General features: G+C 41.5%; 1 protein-coding gene across 1 annotated transcript in view; it reads right to left on the reverse strand.

The window, feature by feature from the left end:
- RECK (reversion inducing cysteine rich protein with kazal motifs) overlaps positions 1-16,704 on the reverse strand; it is a 182,480-nt gene that overhangs the window by 152,443 nt on the left and 13,333 nt on the right. Inside the window, exon 2 of the mRNA XM_068236611.1 lies at positions 4,049-4,107. Within this exon, the coding sequence (XP_068092712.1) occupies positions 4,049-4,107 (59 nt within the window). The remainder of the gene's footprint in view (positions 1-4,048; positions 4,108-16,704) is intronic.

Below are 16,704 nucleotides of genomic sequence, written 5' to 3' on the forward strand. Positions count from 1 at the left end.
GGGGAGGGAGGCCACTAGATACCAGGGAACAGTATAGAGGTGGTAGGGGGCGCAGCATATGTAAAATTAGAGTGTGGTTAAAGGTGATGCAGGGGCGTGTCTTAGTGTCCCTCTTTCCAGACTTCAAAAGTTTGGAGGTATGCTTCACTTGATGTGGTCACAGTGCCTGCTTGTGCTTGCTGAGTCTGCCCCCCTTCCTCAGGCATCACGTCACGACGGTCACATGACGTCAGTAACGTCCCTCGCAGGCGTCTTCTCTGGCTGGCAGAGCTGACTGCGTAGTGGGGAATGGGCTGCACCCGCGGCCATAATAATCAAGTGAGTAAGTTAGACAAGTCAGTGCAATGAAGACAGTAAGCTTGCTACAGTGTGTGTCACATAGATAGTGACTGAGTGAGGAATAGTATCCTGATTCCATCCTGACTGACTGCCTGGTTAGTTGTTTGCTGAGATCTGCCTGCCTGCGAGCAAGCAGCATAGTGTCTGTCACTTGTGTATATAGGTGCAGAATGAGTTTGTGGATATAGTATATCATTCATTCTACACCTATGTGGCCAGAATTATGCTGCATGCCTTAAAGTAGTTATCAGGCAAATATTTTATAAAAAGCTTTACTTACCTGGGGATTTTTCCAGCCCCCAGCAGCGGACTGTTCTACGCTGTCACCTCCGCTCTCCCGGTCTCTGTGCTTGGTGCAGAAGCCGACCCCGAGGTCATCCGCACTGCGCATGCGTGAACCGCCGCTGTCAATCAAGCCCATGTTGTACGCAACTTACTGCTCAGGCACAGTAGTTCTGCGCCTGCGCAGTAAGCCGCGTACAACGTGGGCTTGATTGACTTTGGCAGTTTGCACCGAGCATGGAGCCCGGGACAGCGGCGGGGAGTGGAGATGACAGCTTGGGACAGTCGGCTGCTAGGGTTTGGAGAAAGCCCCAGGTGAGTAAAGCTTTTCATTTAATATTTGCCTGATAACTACTTTAAAGGAAATTTGAGTTGAACTTACCTGGGGCTTTTTGCAGCCCCCTGGAGTCCTCCTGTGCTGTGCCCACGGTCGCGGTCCAAGACTCTCTGGCCAGCAGCGGGCCTCCTCAACGCACTCCCGGGGGCGTTTGCCGCATCTGCCATTTATGAAAATTGCTAATGCACATGCGCAGTGTGAGCAAGGCTTGGGGCCGCACATGTGCAGGAGCCGGCGGCAATCAGCCAGCTTTGTGGCGGTCGCCACTGCTGGCCAAAGGGACTTGGACCGATGTGTCGTGGGCACAGAAGGAGATTAAATGGGGGGAGCGCCACTTGGGGGGGGGGGGGGGGGGGGCGCACTTGGGCAGCCCAGCCTCTGTTGGTGGTGGACCTTGTCCCGGCCCTGATTCTACTTCATAAATCACAATTCCAGATACTACCAATTGTTTTCATTTTCACATCAGGCAACTTCTGATTGTGCTTTCTTTCTCACATCCATAGTTTGGATTGCTGTGGAATGTGTGACAGATGCACACTTCAAGCAAATCAGATGAACTGTACAAAGTGATCAGTTGAACAACACTATCACTTTTACAGAAGGTACACAGGATGCCACATGCATATGCATGCAAGGTGGAAAATACAGCATTAGACTCTGAGTTCCTCTGATGGTCAGTTATTAAAATGACTATGTACTCTGTATAATGCTGCAGAACAGGTCAGTACTATATACAGTAAATGCTTAACAATGGAATGGTAAGATACTGCATATTAAAACTTGCTACTTAAGGTGGCCACACACACCATACAATTTTTTTATATTTCTTTTCAATTCAAGAATTACAATCAATTTTTCTGACTGATTGTAACATTTGAAAAATCTGACCAATGTGCCACACACGTTCAATATTCCCTCAATTATAAAAAAAAATAATTAAAATCTCTTTAAAAATTGCTTGGGTCTTTAAATCAAGAATACCCTACACTATTCATAAATACTGATCAGAAAAATCCGCCACTCCCAATAGTGTACACACGCTGGATTCTTGGCAGGAGGACCGGAGCTGCGGTTGAGGCAGAAGATAACGACCGCCCTGGTCGTTATGTTTTGCCTCAACCGAGTTTCATCTAGTCTGTGTACACAGCTTAAAGGACTCCCTGTCCTGTGTACACAGCTTAAAGGACGCCCCGGTCGTTATCTTCTGCCTCAACTGAGTTTCATCTAGTCTGTGTGCACAGCTTAAAGGACTCCCTGTCCTGTGTACACAGCTTAAAGGACGCCCCGGTCGTTAGCTTCTGCCTCAACCGAGTTTCATCTAATCTGTGTACACAGCTTAAAGGACTCCCGAGGCGAATGAGTATATCATTTTTACTCACCTGGAGCTTCTTCCAGCCCCTTTCAGCCTTTTCAGTCCCTCATCGCAGCTTCGGTCCTCCTCGGTGTCCCGCTGTCTGCCCCCACAGAGCACCGACCTGGCAGCGGGTCGTCACTTTTGCGCCTGCACCTTGTGCTCGTGCGTCCATGTCGTCTGGCGCATACTGCACCTGAGGACAATTACTTTGTTCGCCTCAGGAGTCCTTTAAGACAATACTCATTTAAAGTGAACCGAGCATCATTTTAAACACCCAGGGCAGCTCTATAGCAAATTAAAAATGCATTCTAAAAATGTGGTTTATTATTAAACCAAAAAAAACCCTTTCATTTTACCTCATCTTTTTACATTTAAGGCCTTTTTCACATTGGGACGTTGCGTTTGATGCGACGTTAAAGTCGCACAACGTTCCCCTAACGCAGCGCATGTAGGTTATGAAATTGGACGTTATTTTGCACTGTGTTATGTGTCTCTCGGTGCGCCGTTTTTGTTGCATACTGATGGAATGAAAACGGCGCATGCGTTACATTTAAAAAAAAAAAAAACCTTACTGAGCATGTGCAACACACATAACGCAGCAAATGTATTGCTAAACTGTGAAAGAGGCCTAAGGGTTAAAATAGACACCTCTTCAGTCCATGAAAGGACTTGCAGACTCAGAGCAACATATGATGGAAGGCAGATAAGAAATCACCTCATTAGACTTAATTGACCACAAACAAACCCTGAGTCTTCCCCATTGTACTTCAAACAGAAAACATTAGTCACACTTGAAGAATTTAACACCTAGCCTGGATAATGGCGGTGGAAAAGTAGCAGGTGGTTGAACTTCTGAAACATGGCAGCCCTTTCAGCTATTAGAAGCCAGGAGCTGCTTAGATCCCTTTAACAGTAGCCCTGTTTACAGATAGGGACCAGACCAAGAGGGGGTTAATAAAACCACTAAATTCTCACTCCTAGAACCCATGCTAATTAATATAAATTCCCCACTGGAAAAAAAGAGGGAACATGGAGAGAATACATCTCTAACATTTCATTGGTAAAGCATGGAGTTATCCTGGGTTGAATTAAGCTCTACTTATGACCTACCACATAGAATGTAAAGATGGGTGCAAGCTAGGAGCTATGTCTCCTCAATATTATGTGAGCATAAAGCTCAGGGGCTTACAAACTCTGAAGAGACCATCCCAACCTAAACTACAAATGCAAACCTCAATTATGGCATGACACATTTCCTCTCAAATTCAGTAGATACTGCACTGTTTCTGTTGACACTGCTCTTTATCTGCAATGTCTATGGGCAAATGTGCAGATGGAAGAATTGACCAAAAGTAAAGCTCCATACACACGCTTGATTAAAGTCAGCTTAGTTGGCCAATAATGTCCACCTCAGCCGATAATCCTGCCGTCATGCATGTGCCGCTCTGTTGGCTCTCTGCACCCCCACATAACAACAGAACACATCAGCTATACAGCTGACATTGCGTCTTTACTGTGTTGGCCCTGCGATGACATCCGTCACAGGCGTGACATTTTGCTCATTTTTCTAATAATATAACTTTAGGAATTTAAATGTTAATAGAGTCACACATTTTGTTATTCATTTTGTGATTAAGCATCAAAACAATGTAGTATTACACACAAGACAAGACTGAAAATCTGTATTGGACCTATACTAACAAAACAAAGTTGCAAATATAAAAATGAGTGCTTACCTGTATGCACATTTCACGGCACATAGAGTTGTCCTTCGCCTGATAGCAGCATGAAGAATCTATACAAAGCATACATTTACAATGTGAATTTGTCAAAAAATTCTGCAGGATTGCAAAAAAATGTTCAAAACTAAATATTGCTACCAAGTGTACATTTATATGTAGAGTATGAAGTACAAGGACTCACTTAAAGGGACACTTAAGTCAAACAAAAAAAATGAGTTTTACTCACCTAGGGCTTCCAATAGCCCCCTGCAGCTGTCCGGTGCCCTTGCCGTCTCCCTCCGATCCTCCTGGCCCTGCCGGCAGCCACTTCCTGTTTCGGTGACAGGAGCTGACAGGCTGGGGACGCGAGTGATTCTTCACGTTCCCAGACACATTAGCACCCTCTATGCTGCTATATGGTATATGATATATGCTATAGTAGCATAGATGGCGCTATTGTGGCCAGGAACGCGAAGAATCACTTGCGTCCCCAGCCTGTCAGCTCCTGTCACCGAAACAGGAAGTGGCTGCCGGCGGGGCCAGGAGGATCGGAGGGAGACGGCGAGGGCACCGGACAGCTGCAGGGGGCTATTGGAAGCCCCAGGTGAGTAAAACTCATTTTTTTTTGTTTGACTTAAGTGTCCCTTTAAACAGCAAAATTAAATTACAAAAGGAAATAATATGAGCTAAAATTCAAAGAGGGGTAGTCACAACAATTAGGGTGCCCTCACAACTGATGTACGACAGCAATCAACATAAGGTAGGTGCCACCAACGAACCGTGAAGAAACGTCATCAATCGGTTTTCTGATTCCAATTACAATCCAGATTGCTTGTCTAAGGACAGCACAGAGAGAAAAACCTGGGGTCTGCCTATTCTTGTGGCTGCAGCTGTTATCCTGGGAGGACAATGTTTTTCTTTAATTGCCGAGAACAAAATAATCTTCCTTTAGCAGACCACTCACAGTTAGGTGTGAACACCAACCATTTGGCTTGCCACTGCCAGAGAGACCCAGCAGGAGAACAGACTTGTTGGAACCACTCTGGCAATATTTAAAATAACTGTATTGTATGATTTTTGCTTTTTTTAAGAGATACTCTACTTCTGGTCTATATGAAAATGTTATCATGTGATCGGTAAGGTCATGTTGAGTATCCCCATATTAAATTTATGAAGCTGGAATAACCAGCAAACGGGTTATTAAACTTCTCAGTAACAGAATATTCTACGATATTCATGTATGGTATTAAAGTGATCCATATTCTTTGGGGATTGTGAATTTGGTATTATTATCTGTGTGCAATGAATGTGGTCTGAGATATAGGAATGTCAGAATATTTGGGATCGTTGTTCCCTCCACAATTAAGAAAACGCCCAGCAGTCCACCCCTGCTATCACAGCAGTTATCACGCGAGCTGCTGTGTGTAAAGGCTTGCACGCAATCACGTGCACTTTTCACGTGAAAATCGCACATCATTGTGCGCAAACCTTCGCTTATCACGCAAAGTAACGCTGTTCCTTGCGCGTGGCAGCTCGCATGATAACTGCTGTTACAGTAGTTATCACACGTTAGTGAATCAAACCCCATGTATGGATTGAAGCTGGCAAGAGAGCCCATGGCTGCCTTCCTGTGTTCTGAAACAAAGGAACTTTAAATTTCTTGGATTTCCACATAAAAGGACATCTTCCCTCCAAACCTTAAAGTATTCATCTTTTGTTTTTCCCTTTTATTTTACACTGTGCTACCATCTCTATAATTGTTGCTTTCAATCATTTGATGTATATATTAATTATTGATATTGCATTTACAATAAAAGATGTAAAGTCATCTTCTCAGCTGCATACCTGCTTTAAAGAAAACCTGAACTGAAAATTAAAAGACAAAATAAACATACACAAGTCATACTTACCTCCTGTGTAAACTACTCCTCAATCTATTTTTCCTCTCCTGCTTCCTGTTTGTCCACTGTGATCAATGGAATTCTCCGTCCTCCATTTTGAAAATGGCTATTACCCCATAACAGCTTCCTGGTCAGCACACTGTTAAACTGTAACATCGCCCACTTGAGCCATAGGGAAACATGGACACATCAGTTCTCCTCTCAGCTGTAACTGACAGCAACTGATATATAACTGGCAGCAACTGATATATTTCAGTTCTAGAGGGGCGTGGCTACAGAGCATGATGGCTGCCTGATCCATCAGCTCTGTACAGGACACTGACAAAGCGGCTCACTGCGACTTCCACAGCACCCATCCACCGCTAAAAATGGCAGAGGATCGTTACAGAGACTCCCCGGAGTGGACCAGAGTGCAACCCAGGAGGAAAACTTATATTCCCAGACCAAGAAGACTGCTTGATCTTTTTGAGGAAGAAGAGCAAGATGGTGCCCGCCAGGAGGACAGGGGACAATACCAAGGTACAGCATAGCGGATTCCAGCGCATCCAGGGCGTTTTGATGCCCTTAGACATGGCGAAATGTCACCCATCCACACCACCCACACCACCTTGCCACCTAGAAGCTCCTTCCTTGGCACCCCAGAGTCCCCAGCTTCCAGAAGCAGAAGTCCGCTGAAGCAAGGAGGAATTCCGGAATTCAATACGAAATTCCGGAAAAAAGACACGGAAAGCACACGGAAAGAGGTAGGCCAAGCTGTAATAACATCATCTCCAGCGTCCAGCTATACAGATCCCTTCCTTGACATCCCTGAGACTGATCAGCCACTTACATTAGCAATGATGAAGGGCTTAATGCAAACTTTCAGATCTGCTTGGCAATGTGACATGCAGGCGATGACAGATGCTATGACAGCCATTGCCATAAAAACAGACAAAAGGGTCCTGGGAATAGAAGAGAAGCTGAAGGTGGTGACAGGGGCATATAATGAGCTGGTGGTATCTCATGAGGCATTAGTGTTGGAAGTGAAGGAACTTAAGGAGAAACAGACAGATGCAGAAGACAGGAATAGAAGAAATAATATTAAACTGAGAGGAATCCCAGAAAGTGTTACCACAAACCAGCTCAGAAACTATGTGGGGGATGTTTTAAAAACAACCTTGCCAGGATCATCTGATATAGACAGAGTTGTGGATAGAGTGCACAGACTACCTAAGCCCGCTCATCTGGGCCCTAACGTACCAAGAGATGTAATAATGAGGGTGCACTACTACCATATAAAAGAGGCTTTTCTAGACACCACCAGAAGAGGCCAAAAACTCCCACAGCCTTATCAAGACCTGATTTTGTATTCAGACCTGTCACAGAATACCTTGAAAGCAAGGAGAGCATTCTCCACAGTTACTACCACTCTAAGAACCAACAAGATAGAGTACTCATGGGGATTTCCCACAAAGTTAAGAGTGACAAGACAAGGATCAAGATACATCTTCCATTCACCCCAAGAAGGTCTTGATAAACTTGCCAGTTGGAATATTCCTGTATCTGCTCCCAAGTACAGATCATACAACCAAGCTATGGACACCACTCCTGCACAGGAAAACAAAGATGAAGCTGAAAAATCCTCTGTTGCTGGAGCAACAGATACCTGAACTATCTTGGGGATTTCAGTGTCGCTTCACAAACTTTCCCCTCCATAGAACTTTTCTCCTTGCTCATCTTGAGTCTCTTCCCTGATTACACCTTGAGGAAGAGGAGGACTGTTCTCACCTGTTGCCCACGGCTGTGGGCAATTCCTGACGAGATGACCTGGACAGGTCATCAGTTTTTCTTGTTTGTTATGTACTGTATGTCTTTTCTTGTTGTTTTTATGTTTTCCTTTTCAGGTTGGACTGTTTTTGATGCTAAAAACCTTTTCTCAAAAATTGAGAAATCTAGAACCTTTTTGAACATTTTTGTTTATTCTCTCACTTATTGTGACTGCCTATTTTTCTCTATACAAACTGAGTTATTGCTCACTTTATGGCAACTCTGGAGATTTTTCACGCAAAAATTGCTGCAAATGTTCATTTTCTCACGTATTTTACTGTTTTTACCTTTTTTAACATGTTTAAAGCTAAATTTGAATACATTCCAAAAGGTTTATGTAATGCGTACAAAAATACGCAAAAAAAGTTTTTTATATTATCTATATGTCATAATCTCTTTTTTCCCTATCTTCTCAGTGAATATATATGATTATTTTCACTTAAGGAGAAAACACCAAGACCACATAAGAACTTCATCCAGAACTGTAAATACTACGCTATGTAAGTGCATTGATCTTTGTATGTATGTCCAGAACACTTAAGATTATATCTCTGAATGTGAGAGGCTTGAACTCACACAGAAAGAGATATCTCACTCAAAAGTTGATCAAAGATGAAGGTGCTGAGGTAATATGCCTGCAGGAGACACACCTCAATAAGGAAGGGGCCTCTAAGTTTAAATTGTACCAATTTTCTTCCATTTATCACTCCACTTTACAAAAAAAGAAAAAAGGGGGGGTATGTGTGGCTATAAAAGATTCTGTGGGATTCGAATTACAGGAATTCTTTAGTAGTAAAGATGGCAGGATGGTGATATTAGTAGGTAAAATAAACTCGCAGATATATACTATAGTTAATATTTATGCCCCAAATAGTGGCCAAATCAGATTTTTAAATAAAAAGTTTAAGAAAATTGAAAATATGACCAAAGGCAATTTAATTATCGTAGGTGATTTCAATTTAGTAGTTGACCCACAAATAGACTGTTCATATTTGAAGAAAAAAACACCCCCCACCCTAAGACCAACCCTTATGAACCATGAGCTATATGACGTTTGGCGATGCATGCACCCAGGAGAGATAGACTACACCCACTATTCCCCAGTATTCAAATCCTATAATAGAATAGATTACTTATTTACAGATAAATTCACACTCCCCCTGATTAAAAAAATAAACATCAACACTAGGTCATGGTCAGATCACTCCCCAATAGTTTTTGAACTACAAATAATAGGGTCCCCACCTCCTTCTTATATCTGGAAGATGAACAAAAATATATTATATTCAGAAAAGACAGCCCCATTAATAACACAAAAAATAGAGGAATATTTCAAGCTAAATAATAACAATGAAACATCCAAGGCTAATATGTGGAACGCACATAAAGCATTCATAAGAGGGGTTTTCATACAACAGGGATCTATAGAGAAAAAGAAACGGAAGGAAAAATATGAAAATATTCTGAAAGATATTAAAACTATGGAAAAAGCGATATACGATAAAAAAGAAATATCTTTAATACCCAAAGTAGAAGAAAAAAGGAAAGAACTCAGTGAAATGCTATATTGCCAATATGATAAATGGCAGTGTATCATGAAGGAAAATTGGTACTCAGACAGAGATAAGGCAGGCAAGCTTATGGCAAGGAAAATTAAAGGAAGAAGGATTGCACATAGAATCTTAAAGATAAAACACCCAAAGAATAATGTAATGGTACACCATCCAAAAGAAATTGTAGATGCCTTGGCAACCTATTACGAATTCCTGTATAACCTAAAAGTAGACTCAGGAACACACCAACCCACCCAAACAGAAATTGAGAATTACTTAAGTAGTGTAGACCTTCCTTCATTGGAAGAGTTTGAGAAAAAACAAATTAATATTCCTTTCCATATTAACGAGGTTGAAAGAGCAATTAAATCCCTAAAAAGAAATAAGTCCCCAGGTATAGACGGATTCTTAGGAGAATACTATATAAAACACATACATTTACTAAAAGCCCCTCTAACAGAATTGTATAATGAAGTTGCTAAATCAGGTAGTTTCCCCAAAGAGTCATTAGAAGCCATAATCTCACTAATCCCCAAAGAAGACAAAGATCTAAGTGACCCAAGTGGCTACAGGCCCATTTCTCTTTTAAATGTAGACTTAAAAATATACGCAAAAATTATAGCTAATAGGATAGATCCCTTAATCCCAAAATTAATACACCTAGATCAGGTAGGCTTTGTTAGGAACAGAATGACTAGTGATGCTACAAGAAAACTTTTAGCAGTACTACATGAGTTGGAAGGTAGCAAAAGGCCCTCTCTGTTAGTCTCTTTAGACGCAGAGAAGGCCTTTGATAGAGTTAACTGGTCCTACTTATCAAAGGTTCTGCATAAATTTGGTTGTGAAGGCTTTCTACATAAAGCCATAATGGCTCTATACACTACACCATCAGCCAGAGTACTTTCTTCAGGTTCCCTCTCTGATCCATTCAATATAACGAATGGTACTCGACAAGGATGCCCTCTCTCTCCATCAATCTTCATCTTGACACTGGAGCCTTTAGCTCAAAAAATTAGGAATAATAAGTTTATACAAGGAGTCAAATTTGGAGATCAGGAAACAAAAATAGGCCTATATGCAGACGACATATTGTTATATCTGCAAGACCCTAAAACATCACTTACTTATCTAGACTCAGAATTGAGCCTCTTTTCAAAAATTTCTTGCTACAAATTAAATAAAAACAAAACTGTGATTCTCCCCTGTAATATGGACCCCAACACAATATTATCCCTTAAAAAAACAACCCAATATACGTGGAATGATAAATCCTTTAAATACCTAGGTATATATATTACTCCCACTATATCACAAATTTATAAAACAAACTATGAACCATGGATATACGGCGTTAAGACCCAATTGGATTTACTATCAAAACTAGAGTTCTCATGGTTGGGAAGAGTGGCAGCGATAAAGATGATGATCCTCCCCAAGCTCCTATACCTATTCAGAAACCTCCCCATTAAAGTCCCTCAAAAATTTTTTACTCCAATCCAAAAATTGATCAATAAATTTGTTTTATGCAATAAATCACCTAGATTCTCATATGATATACTCACACTACATTCTACAGATCTGGGTCTTGGAGTACCTGATATAGGTTTATATTATAGAGCTACTATCCTGGAACAATCTAGAGAAATATGGGTCGAATCCAAAAAACAATGGATAGTATTGGAACAAACACATAATTCCAATAGCTCTTACAAAGGTTTGCTAGAAACCAAACTGTTATGGAAAACTACATCAAAAATTACCAACCCAATAACAGCTAACACAATAAAAGTATGGAAAGATTTTGTAAAACGTTGCTCCAAACATCCCTTATCCACTAAACAGCTCTCTATTCCACTCCATAATATTCATAATGTGGTCAAAAAAATCTCTATTGATAATTGGATAGATAAAGGAATTATATCAGTTGATAGGCTACTCCAAGACTCAAAAATAAAAAGTTTCAATGATATTATGACAGAATTTGATATACCCCAATCTGATGAATTCAAATATATAAAGATTAAAAAGTTTTTCAAAACACATTTCCCTATACCTATACAGCTCCCTCCCCCAATAGTTAAATTATTAAGCCCAGATCAATATCACATGAAAGGCACGGCCTTATTTTATAGAACCCTTTTAACATCTAAAGGAGACTCCCCTCAATGGCAACTTAAAAAATGGCAAGAATATTTCAAAGAAGATATAGAACAAGAGGACTGGGAGAGAAGTATGAGATCACTTAAAAAATCCTCCCACTGTATCTCACACCATGAGAATCTCCTAAAAATAATATGGAGATGGTATATGACTCCTAGTAAGATCTCTAAGTTTGACTCCAGTGTTTCCCCCCTATGTTGGAGAGAGTGTGGGAGAGAGGGCACCCTAGAGCACATTTTCTGGGAATGTCCCAAACTACAAGGAATGTGGGAAGATATAGATAGATTATTGAAAAAATTACCTGTGAACCTATCCCACATCCCATCAAAAATGGCTTTACTACATTTAAATATTGCTGACCTTCCACCAAGAGAGCGCATATTATACGACCATATTTTTGTGACCACTAGAGCGTTGTTAGCAGAGAATTGGAAAACCAAATATGTACCTACTATTGAAGAGATCAAAAAAAGGGTTAACTTCAATTTATCTGCAGAAAAGAAATGGGCTATGAACACAGGGACTCTAGAAACCTTTACAAATAAAATACAAACCTGGCCTGTACTCTACCCAGAGACTGAAATTTTTGATTTTTGATCTTTGATTTCTGAACAATATTATATTGTATATATGTACGTTGATAAGATTTCTACTTGAATATGTAACTTTGCCTCTCTCTCCTCTTTCTCCTTTTCTCCTTTCCTTTCCTCTTCTATTCATCCTCTCACACTTTATAAGAGATAATAATCAGGTTCTCTTTAGTTCTGGTTTCTATACAAATGCAATAGAAGCTATTAGATTTAGTGTTTTACTTAAACATATATAGAACATAGATAAGATAAAAGTATAAGAATACCTTATGTATCTGGCTAACCAACTAGCACAGACTAGATTTCTATACAGATATAGAACATATGTAGTCTAGTTCACCTGTCCTTCCTACACAGAAAAAATTTAAACTGAAGTCCTATCTGGGTGATCGCTGGTCGGCTGCCTAGTAGGGACAACTTATACCATATTAGGACAATAACTTGATAAGAAAATGGTTTTGGTTCCCTGGGATCTCTGTAGGGTGGTTTTATTCCCCCATTTCCCAGGTCGAGCTGAACCCATTACTGTATATGTACATATCTAGCATCTTGGTGCTCTGGACTGCATACAGATATGGTTATAGGATTATAAACCAACACAGACAAATGTATGTATATAGATTTTGTTATTTTGTAGACAAGAAATACTGTTTGTATCCTGTATGTACCGAAAGTATGTAATTATATCATTTTCTTTCAAAGTTATCGGACTTACTGTTATAAGTCTGCTGTTGTAAAATTCAAAAACTGTTCAATAAAAATTATTGAAACATATATTTCAGTTCTGACAAAATGTTGTCAGAACTGGAAGGGATCACTGTAAGAGGAAAATGGTGAGCTTCTGAGAGGAACTGATGGCAAGGTAACTATGTAATGTTCATTTGAAGTTACCTCATGTGTTTATTTTAAATAATTTTGCTCAGTACAGGTTCTCTTTAAGCAGTAACTGATAAAAAGAGTAGCACTCATCCAAAGCAGGGATATGGGTGCCTAAGCCTCAAAAGATCCTAGCTGTATTACCACTTTTTAATGTTTCAATAAAAGAGCTTTTTTCACGTTTGGAAGTGCCAGCCTCCCATGCTTCTATTACCTGCTTTAAGCAGCGCAGAAAGAATCCTAGCCTTTCTGAAGATTTGCTACCTTAATTGTATTGTATTTGCTACCGTATTGTATTGTTTTAGCCAAAGTAGTGTATTTAACAATTTTTATTCGCAGGTTTAGAATAGTCAGTAGGTCCTCTGTCCTTCTACAGTGGTGGTGGCAGCCCTGTGCCTGAAATGTTGTGTAGTGAAGGGTTTGTGTCCCTCCCTCCTAGTCTGTCTGCTGCCCAATTCCAGTGCTTTCAGTGCATCAATTGCATTCACGAGGTGGGATAATCTGTGTGTTGAAATAGATTGGAAGGCATTGAGCGGTCCCGCAACTAGGGGTGTGTGACAGTAGGTAATCTTTCCTCTGGCGGAAAATGTGGACGGTTCCCCCTGGGTGGTGGCCATGCCTGGAGGTGGGCTATCTGTGATTCTCTTCCCCCCCCCCCCCCATGGGGTGCAGTTACTATGCTCCTGTAGAGTTAGAGTGCTTAGGGTACTGACCCCCCCCCCCCATTTTGGGGGGCATAGGAGGCCTACACGCGGTGCCTCTGTTGAAATGCAAAGTATTTTATGTGGACCAACTCCTGCAGGGCATAGCAGTGAGGATGCAATATGCATTTGATGTGCCCTTTTAATTTGTCAACAAACATTTTGGCAGCCAGCATAAAAATCAGGTGATACCTGGTTTGAGCACACACCTTTTTTTCTTTTAAATGCAATCAAAATAAGTGAAGCCCCTAAAAATGCGAATATATATGGCCAGATGGTAGACCCAGCTCCCATTGTTGTTAGTGATCACGGCCATATTTATAGCGTGGTGTTCACAATAATTGCTACTTTACTGGTTACTAAATGGTGCTTGAAAAAAAAAAAAAAAAAAAAAGCACAAATCTTCATTCTTACCTATGGCATTTTTCCACTGTACTTTGCTGACCACCACTTAACAAAGTAGCGGTATGTGACCCATGGACTTTCACTGCTGCTGTCTACTTTTTTAAAAGTTGTCAGAACTAACAGTGGTGAGTGGCAATCAGTTCCTACAATCAAGCATACCTGTCAATTTTTTCAGATGAGAAAGAGGGACACTTTAAAGGATTCCAGAGCCGAAAGGCTCTGGTAAAAACTGAAGCAGCAGTGGGCAATAATCAAATACCGTTGCTACCACCTCCGTACCCCCGCTGCTCTTCTCCGGTCAGTCCCCTTCTCCTGGGCAACCTCAGGGATTCAAAGCACGGACTGTAAAGGATTGCGGAGATGCCGCCGCACGGTCTGGCAGCGGGGCGGCTGTCTCCGCGTTCAGACCGGCGGTTTCCGCACAGCAGCATGCGTCTGGTTTGTCTGAGCCTTCTAGTGCACACAGATGGAGAGCTACGCGCGCGCACGCTGGGAGGCAGGACCTTTATGCCAGGAGGAGAGGGATCAGCTGATTAGGTTGGTCAGCTGATCCCAGAGCGGACTGTCATTGGCTGAGTGGCGCTGGGTGGCGCTGAGGAGTGCATGCGTAGTCCAGCCAAGCGCACACCCAGGATGCGCTCCCGGAAGCCCCAGGTATGTATAAAATTCTCTGTCCCTCTATCTCAGGTTCGCTTTAAGGGTAATTACACAGTGTGCTGCGGACCGGAGGACTTTCTATGGCCAATTTGAGAAGACCCAGGAGGTGGAGGACAGCAGTGAGGGAGCGATCTGCGTGGAGGGGGCTGGAGGAAGCCCCAGGTATGTATAACATTTTCTGTCCCTCCAGCTCATGTTCGCTTTAAGGGTAATTACGGCACAGTTTCCCTGATCACCAGGGAACAAAACATATCTTATCAACATACTGTAAGCTTGCAAGGGCAGGGATACCCCCCTAGTGTTTCTTGTTTCTGTTGTACTTAACCAATCGGTGATGATTCAAACCAATGCATAGCTCCTCATTTCTACCTCATCATCCTCAAGACAACTGTTTGTGCATGATGCTGGATAATACCTGTTGAGTTCTGTCATGTTTAATGTGTGTGGGGGATTGGATGTAGTATAACATGCAAAAACAGTATTACAAAATCAGTGTCCCACAGTTGGATTTGACAAAAAAACAACCAGAAATAGTTGAAACTAAAAATCCTAAATCCTAGCCATCAATACTGCGTGGTTTGCTCACTTTCTTCCTGTCTGCTCTAGTGGTGGATTCATTACATTTTTTCACTGACATTGTATAATTAACCCTCTATTAAACTTAGTATATGGAATAAGAAAAGTACTGCTGTGCAGTGTCCATATAGAATTAGCAAGATAAAAAAAAGTCCTAAGTATGGTATAGAAGTGATGCTATGCAGCTTCCAAACATATGGCATTTGAACAGAGTCATATCCAGCATAAGTGCTACTGTGCAGTTTGAGTGCAAATTGATTAAGAACAGATTCAAAATAACACCCAAGACACAGAACAAAAGAAGTGCTACTGTGTAGTGTATGCCCATAATGAATAAAATAAATGCTCAGAATTACACTCAGGATGCAGCACAAGAGAAGTGGTACTGTGCTGTGAATGAGAATACTGAATAAGCACAAATACTCAGAATTACACCCAGTGCAAACAACAAGAGAAGTGCTACTGTGCAGTGTCTGTGCATACTGAACAAGAACAAATACTCGGAATTATATAACTAACACAGAACTTTTATATCACGCAGACTCAATTTATATCCTGGCGGACTCAAAGCTCCAGAGCTGCAGCCACTAGGACGTGCTCTATAGGCAGTAGCAGTGTTGGGGCGACTTGCCCAAGGTCTCCTACTGAATAGGGCGAACCCAGGTCTCCTGTGTCAGAGACAGACCCTTAACCATTACACTATACAGCCACATATACAGTGGCTTGCAAAAGTATTCGGCCCCCTTGAAGTTTTCCACATTTTGTCACATTACTGCCACAAATGTGAATCAATTTTATTGGAATTCCACGTGAAAGGCCAATACAAAGTGGTGTACACATGAGAAGTGGAACGAAAATCATACATGATTCCAAACATTTTTACAAATATATAACTGCAAAGTGGGGTGTGCATAATTATTCAGCCCCCTTTGGTCTGAGTGCAGTAAGTTGCCAATAGACATTGCATGATTAGTGCTAATGACTAAATAGAGTGCACCTGTGTGTAATCTAATGTCAGTACAAATGCAGCTGCTCTGTGATGACCTCAGAGGTTGTCTAAGAGAATACTGGGAGCAACAACACCATGAAGTCCAAAGAACACACCAGAAAGGTCAGGGATAAAGTTATTGAGAAATGTAAATCAGGCTTAGGCTACAAAAAGATTTCCAAAGCCTTGAACATCCCACGAAGCACTGTTCAAGCGACCATTCAGAAATGGAAGGAGTATGGCACAACTGTAAACCTACCAAGACAAGGCCGTCCACCTAAACTCACAAGCCGAACAAGGAAAGCGATGATCAGAAATGCAGTCAAGAGGCCCATGGTGACTCTGGACGAACTGCAGAAGTCTACAGCTAAGGTGGGGGAATCTGTCCATAGGACAACTATTAGTCATGCACTGTACAAAGTTGGTCTTTATGGAAGAGTGGCAAGAAGAAAGCCATT

The sequence above is a fragment of the Hyperolius riggenbachi genome, chromosome 5 (genome assembly GCF_040937935.1).
Source record: "Hyperolius riggenbachi isolate aHypRig1 chromosome 5, aHypRig1.pri, whole genome shotgun sequence".
Classification (NCBI taxonomy): domain Eukaryota; kingdom Metazoa; phylum Chordata; class Amphibia; order Anura; family Hyperoliidae; genus Hyperolius; species Hyperolius riggenbachi.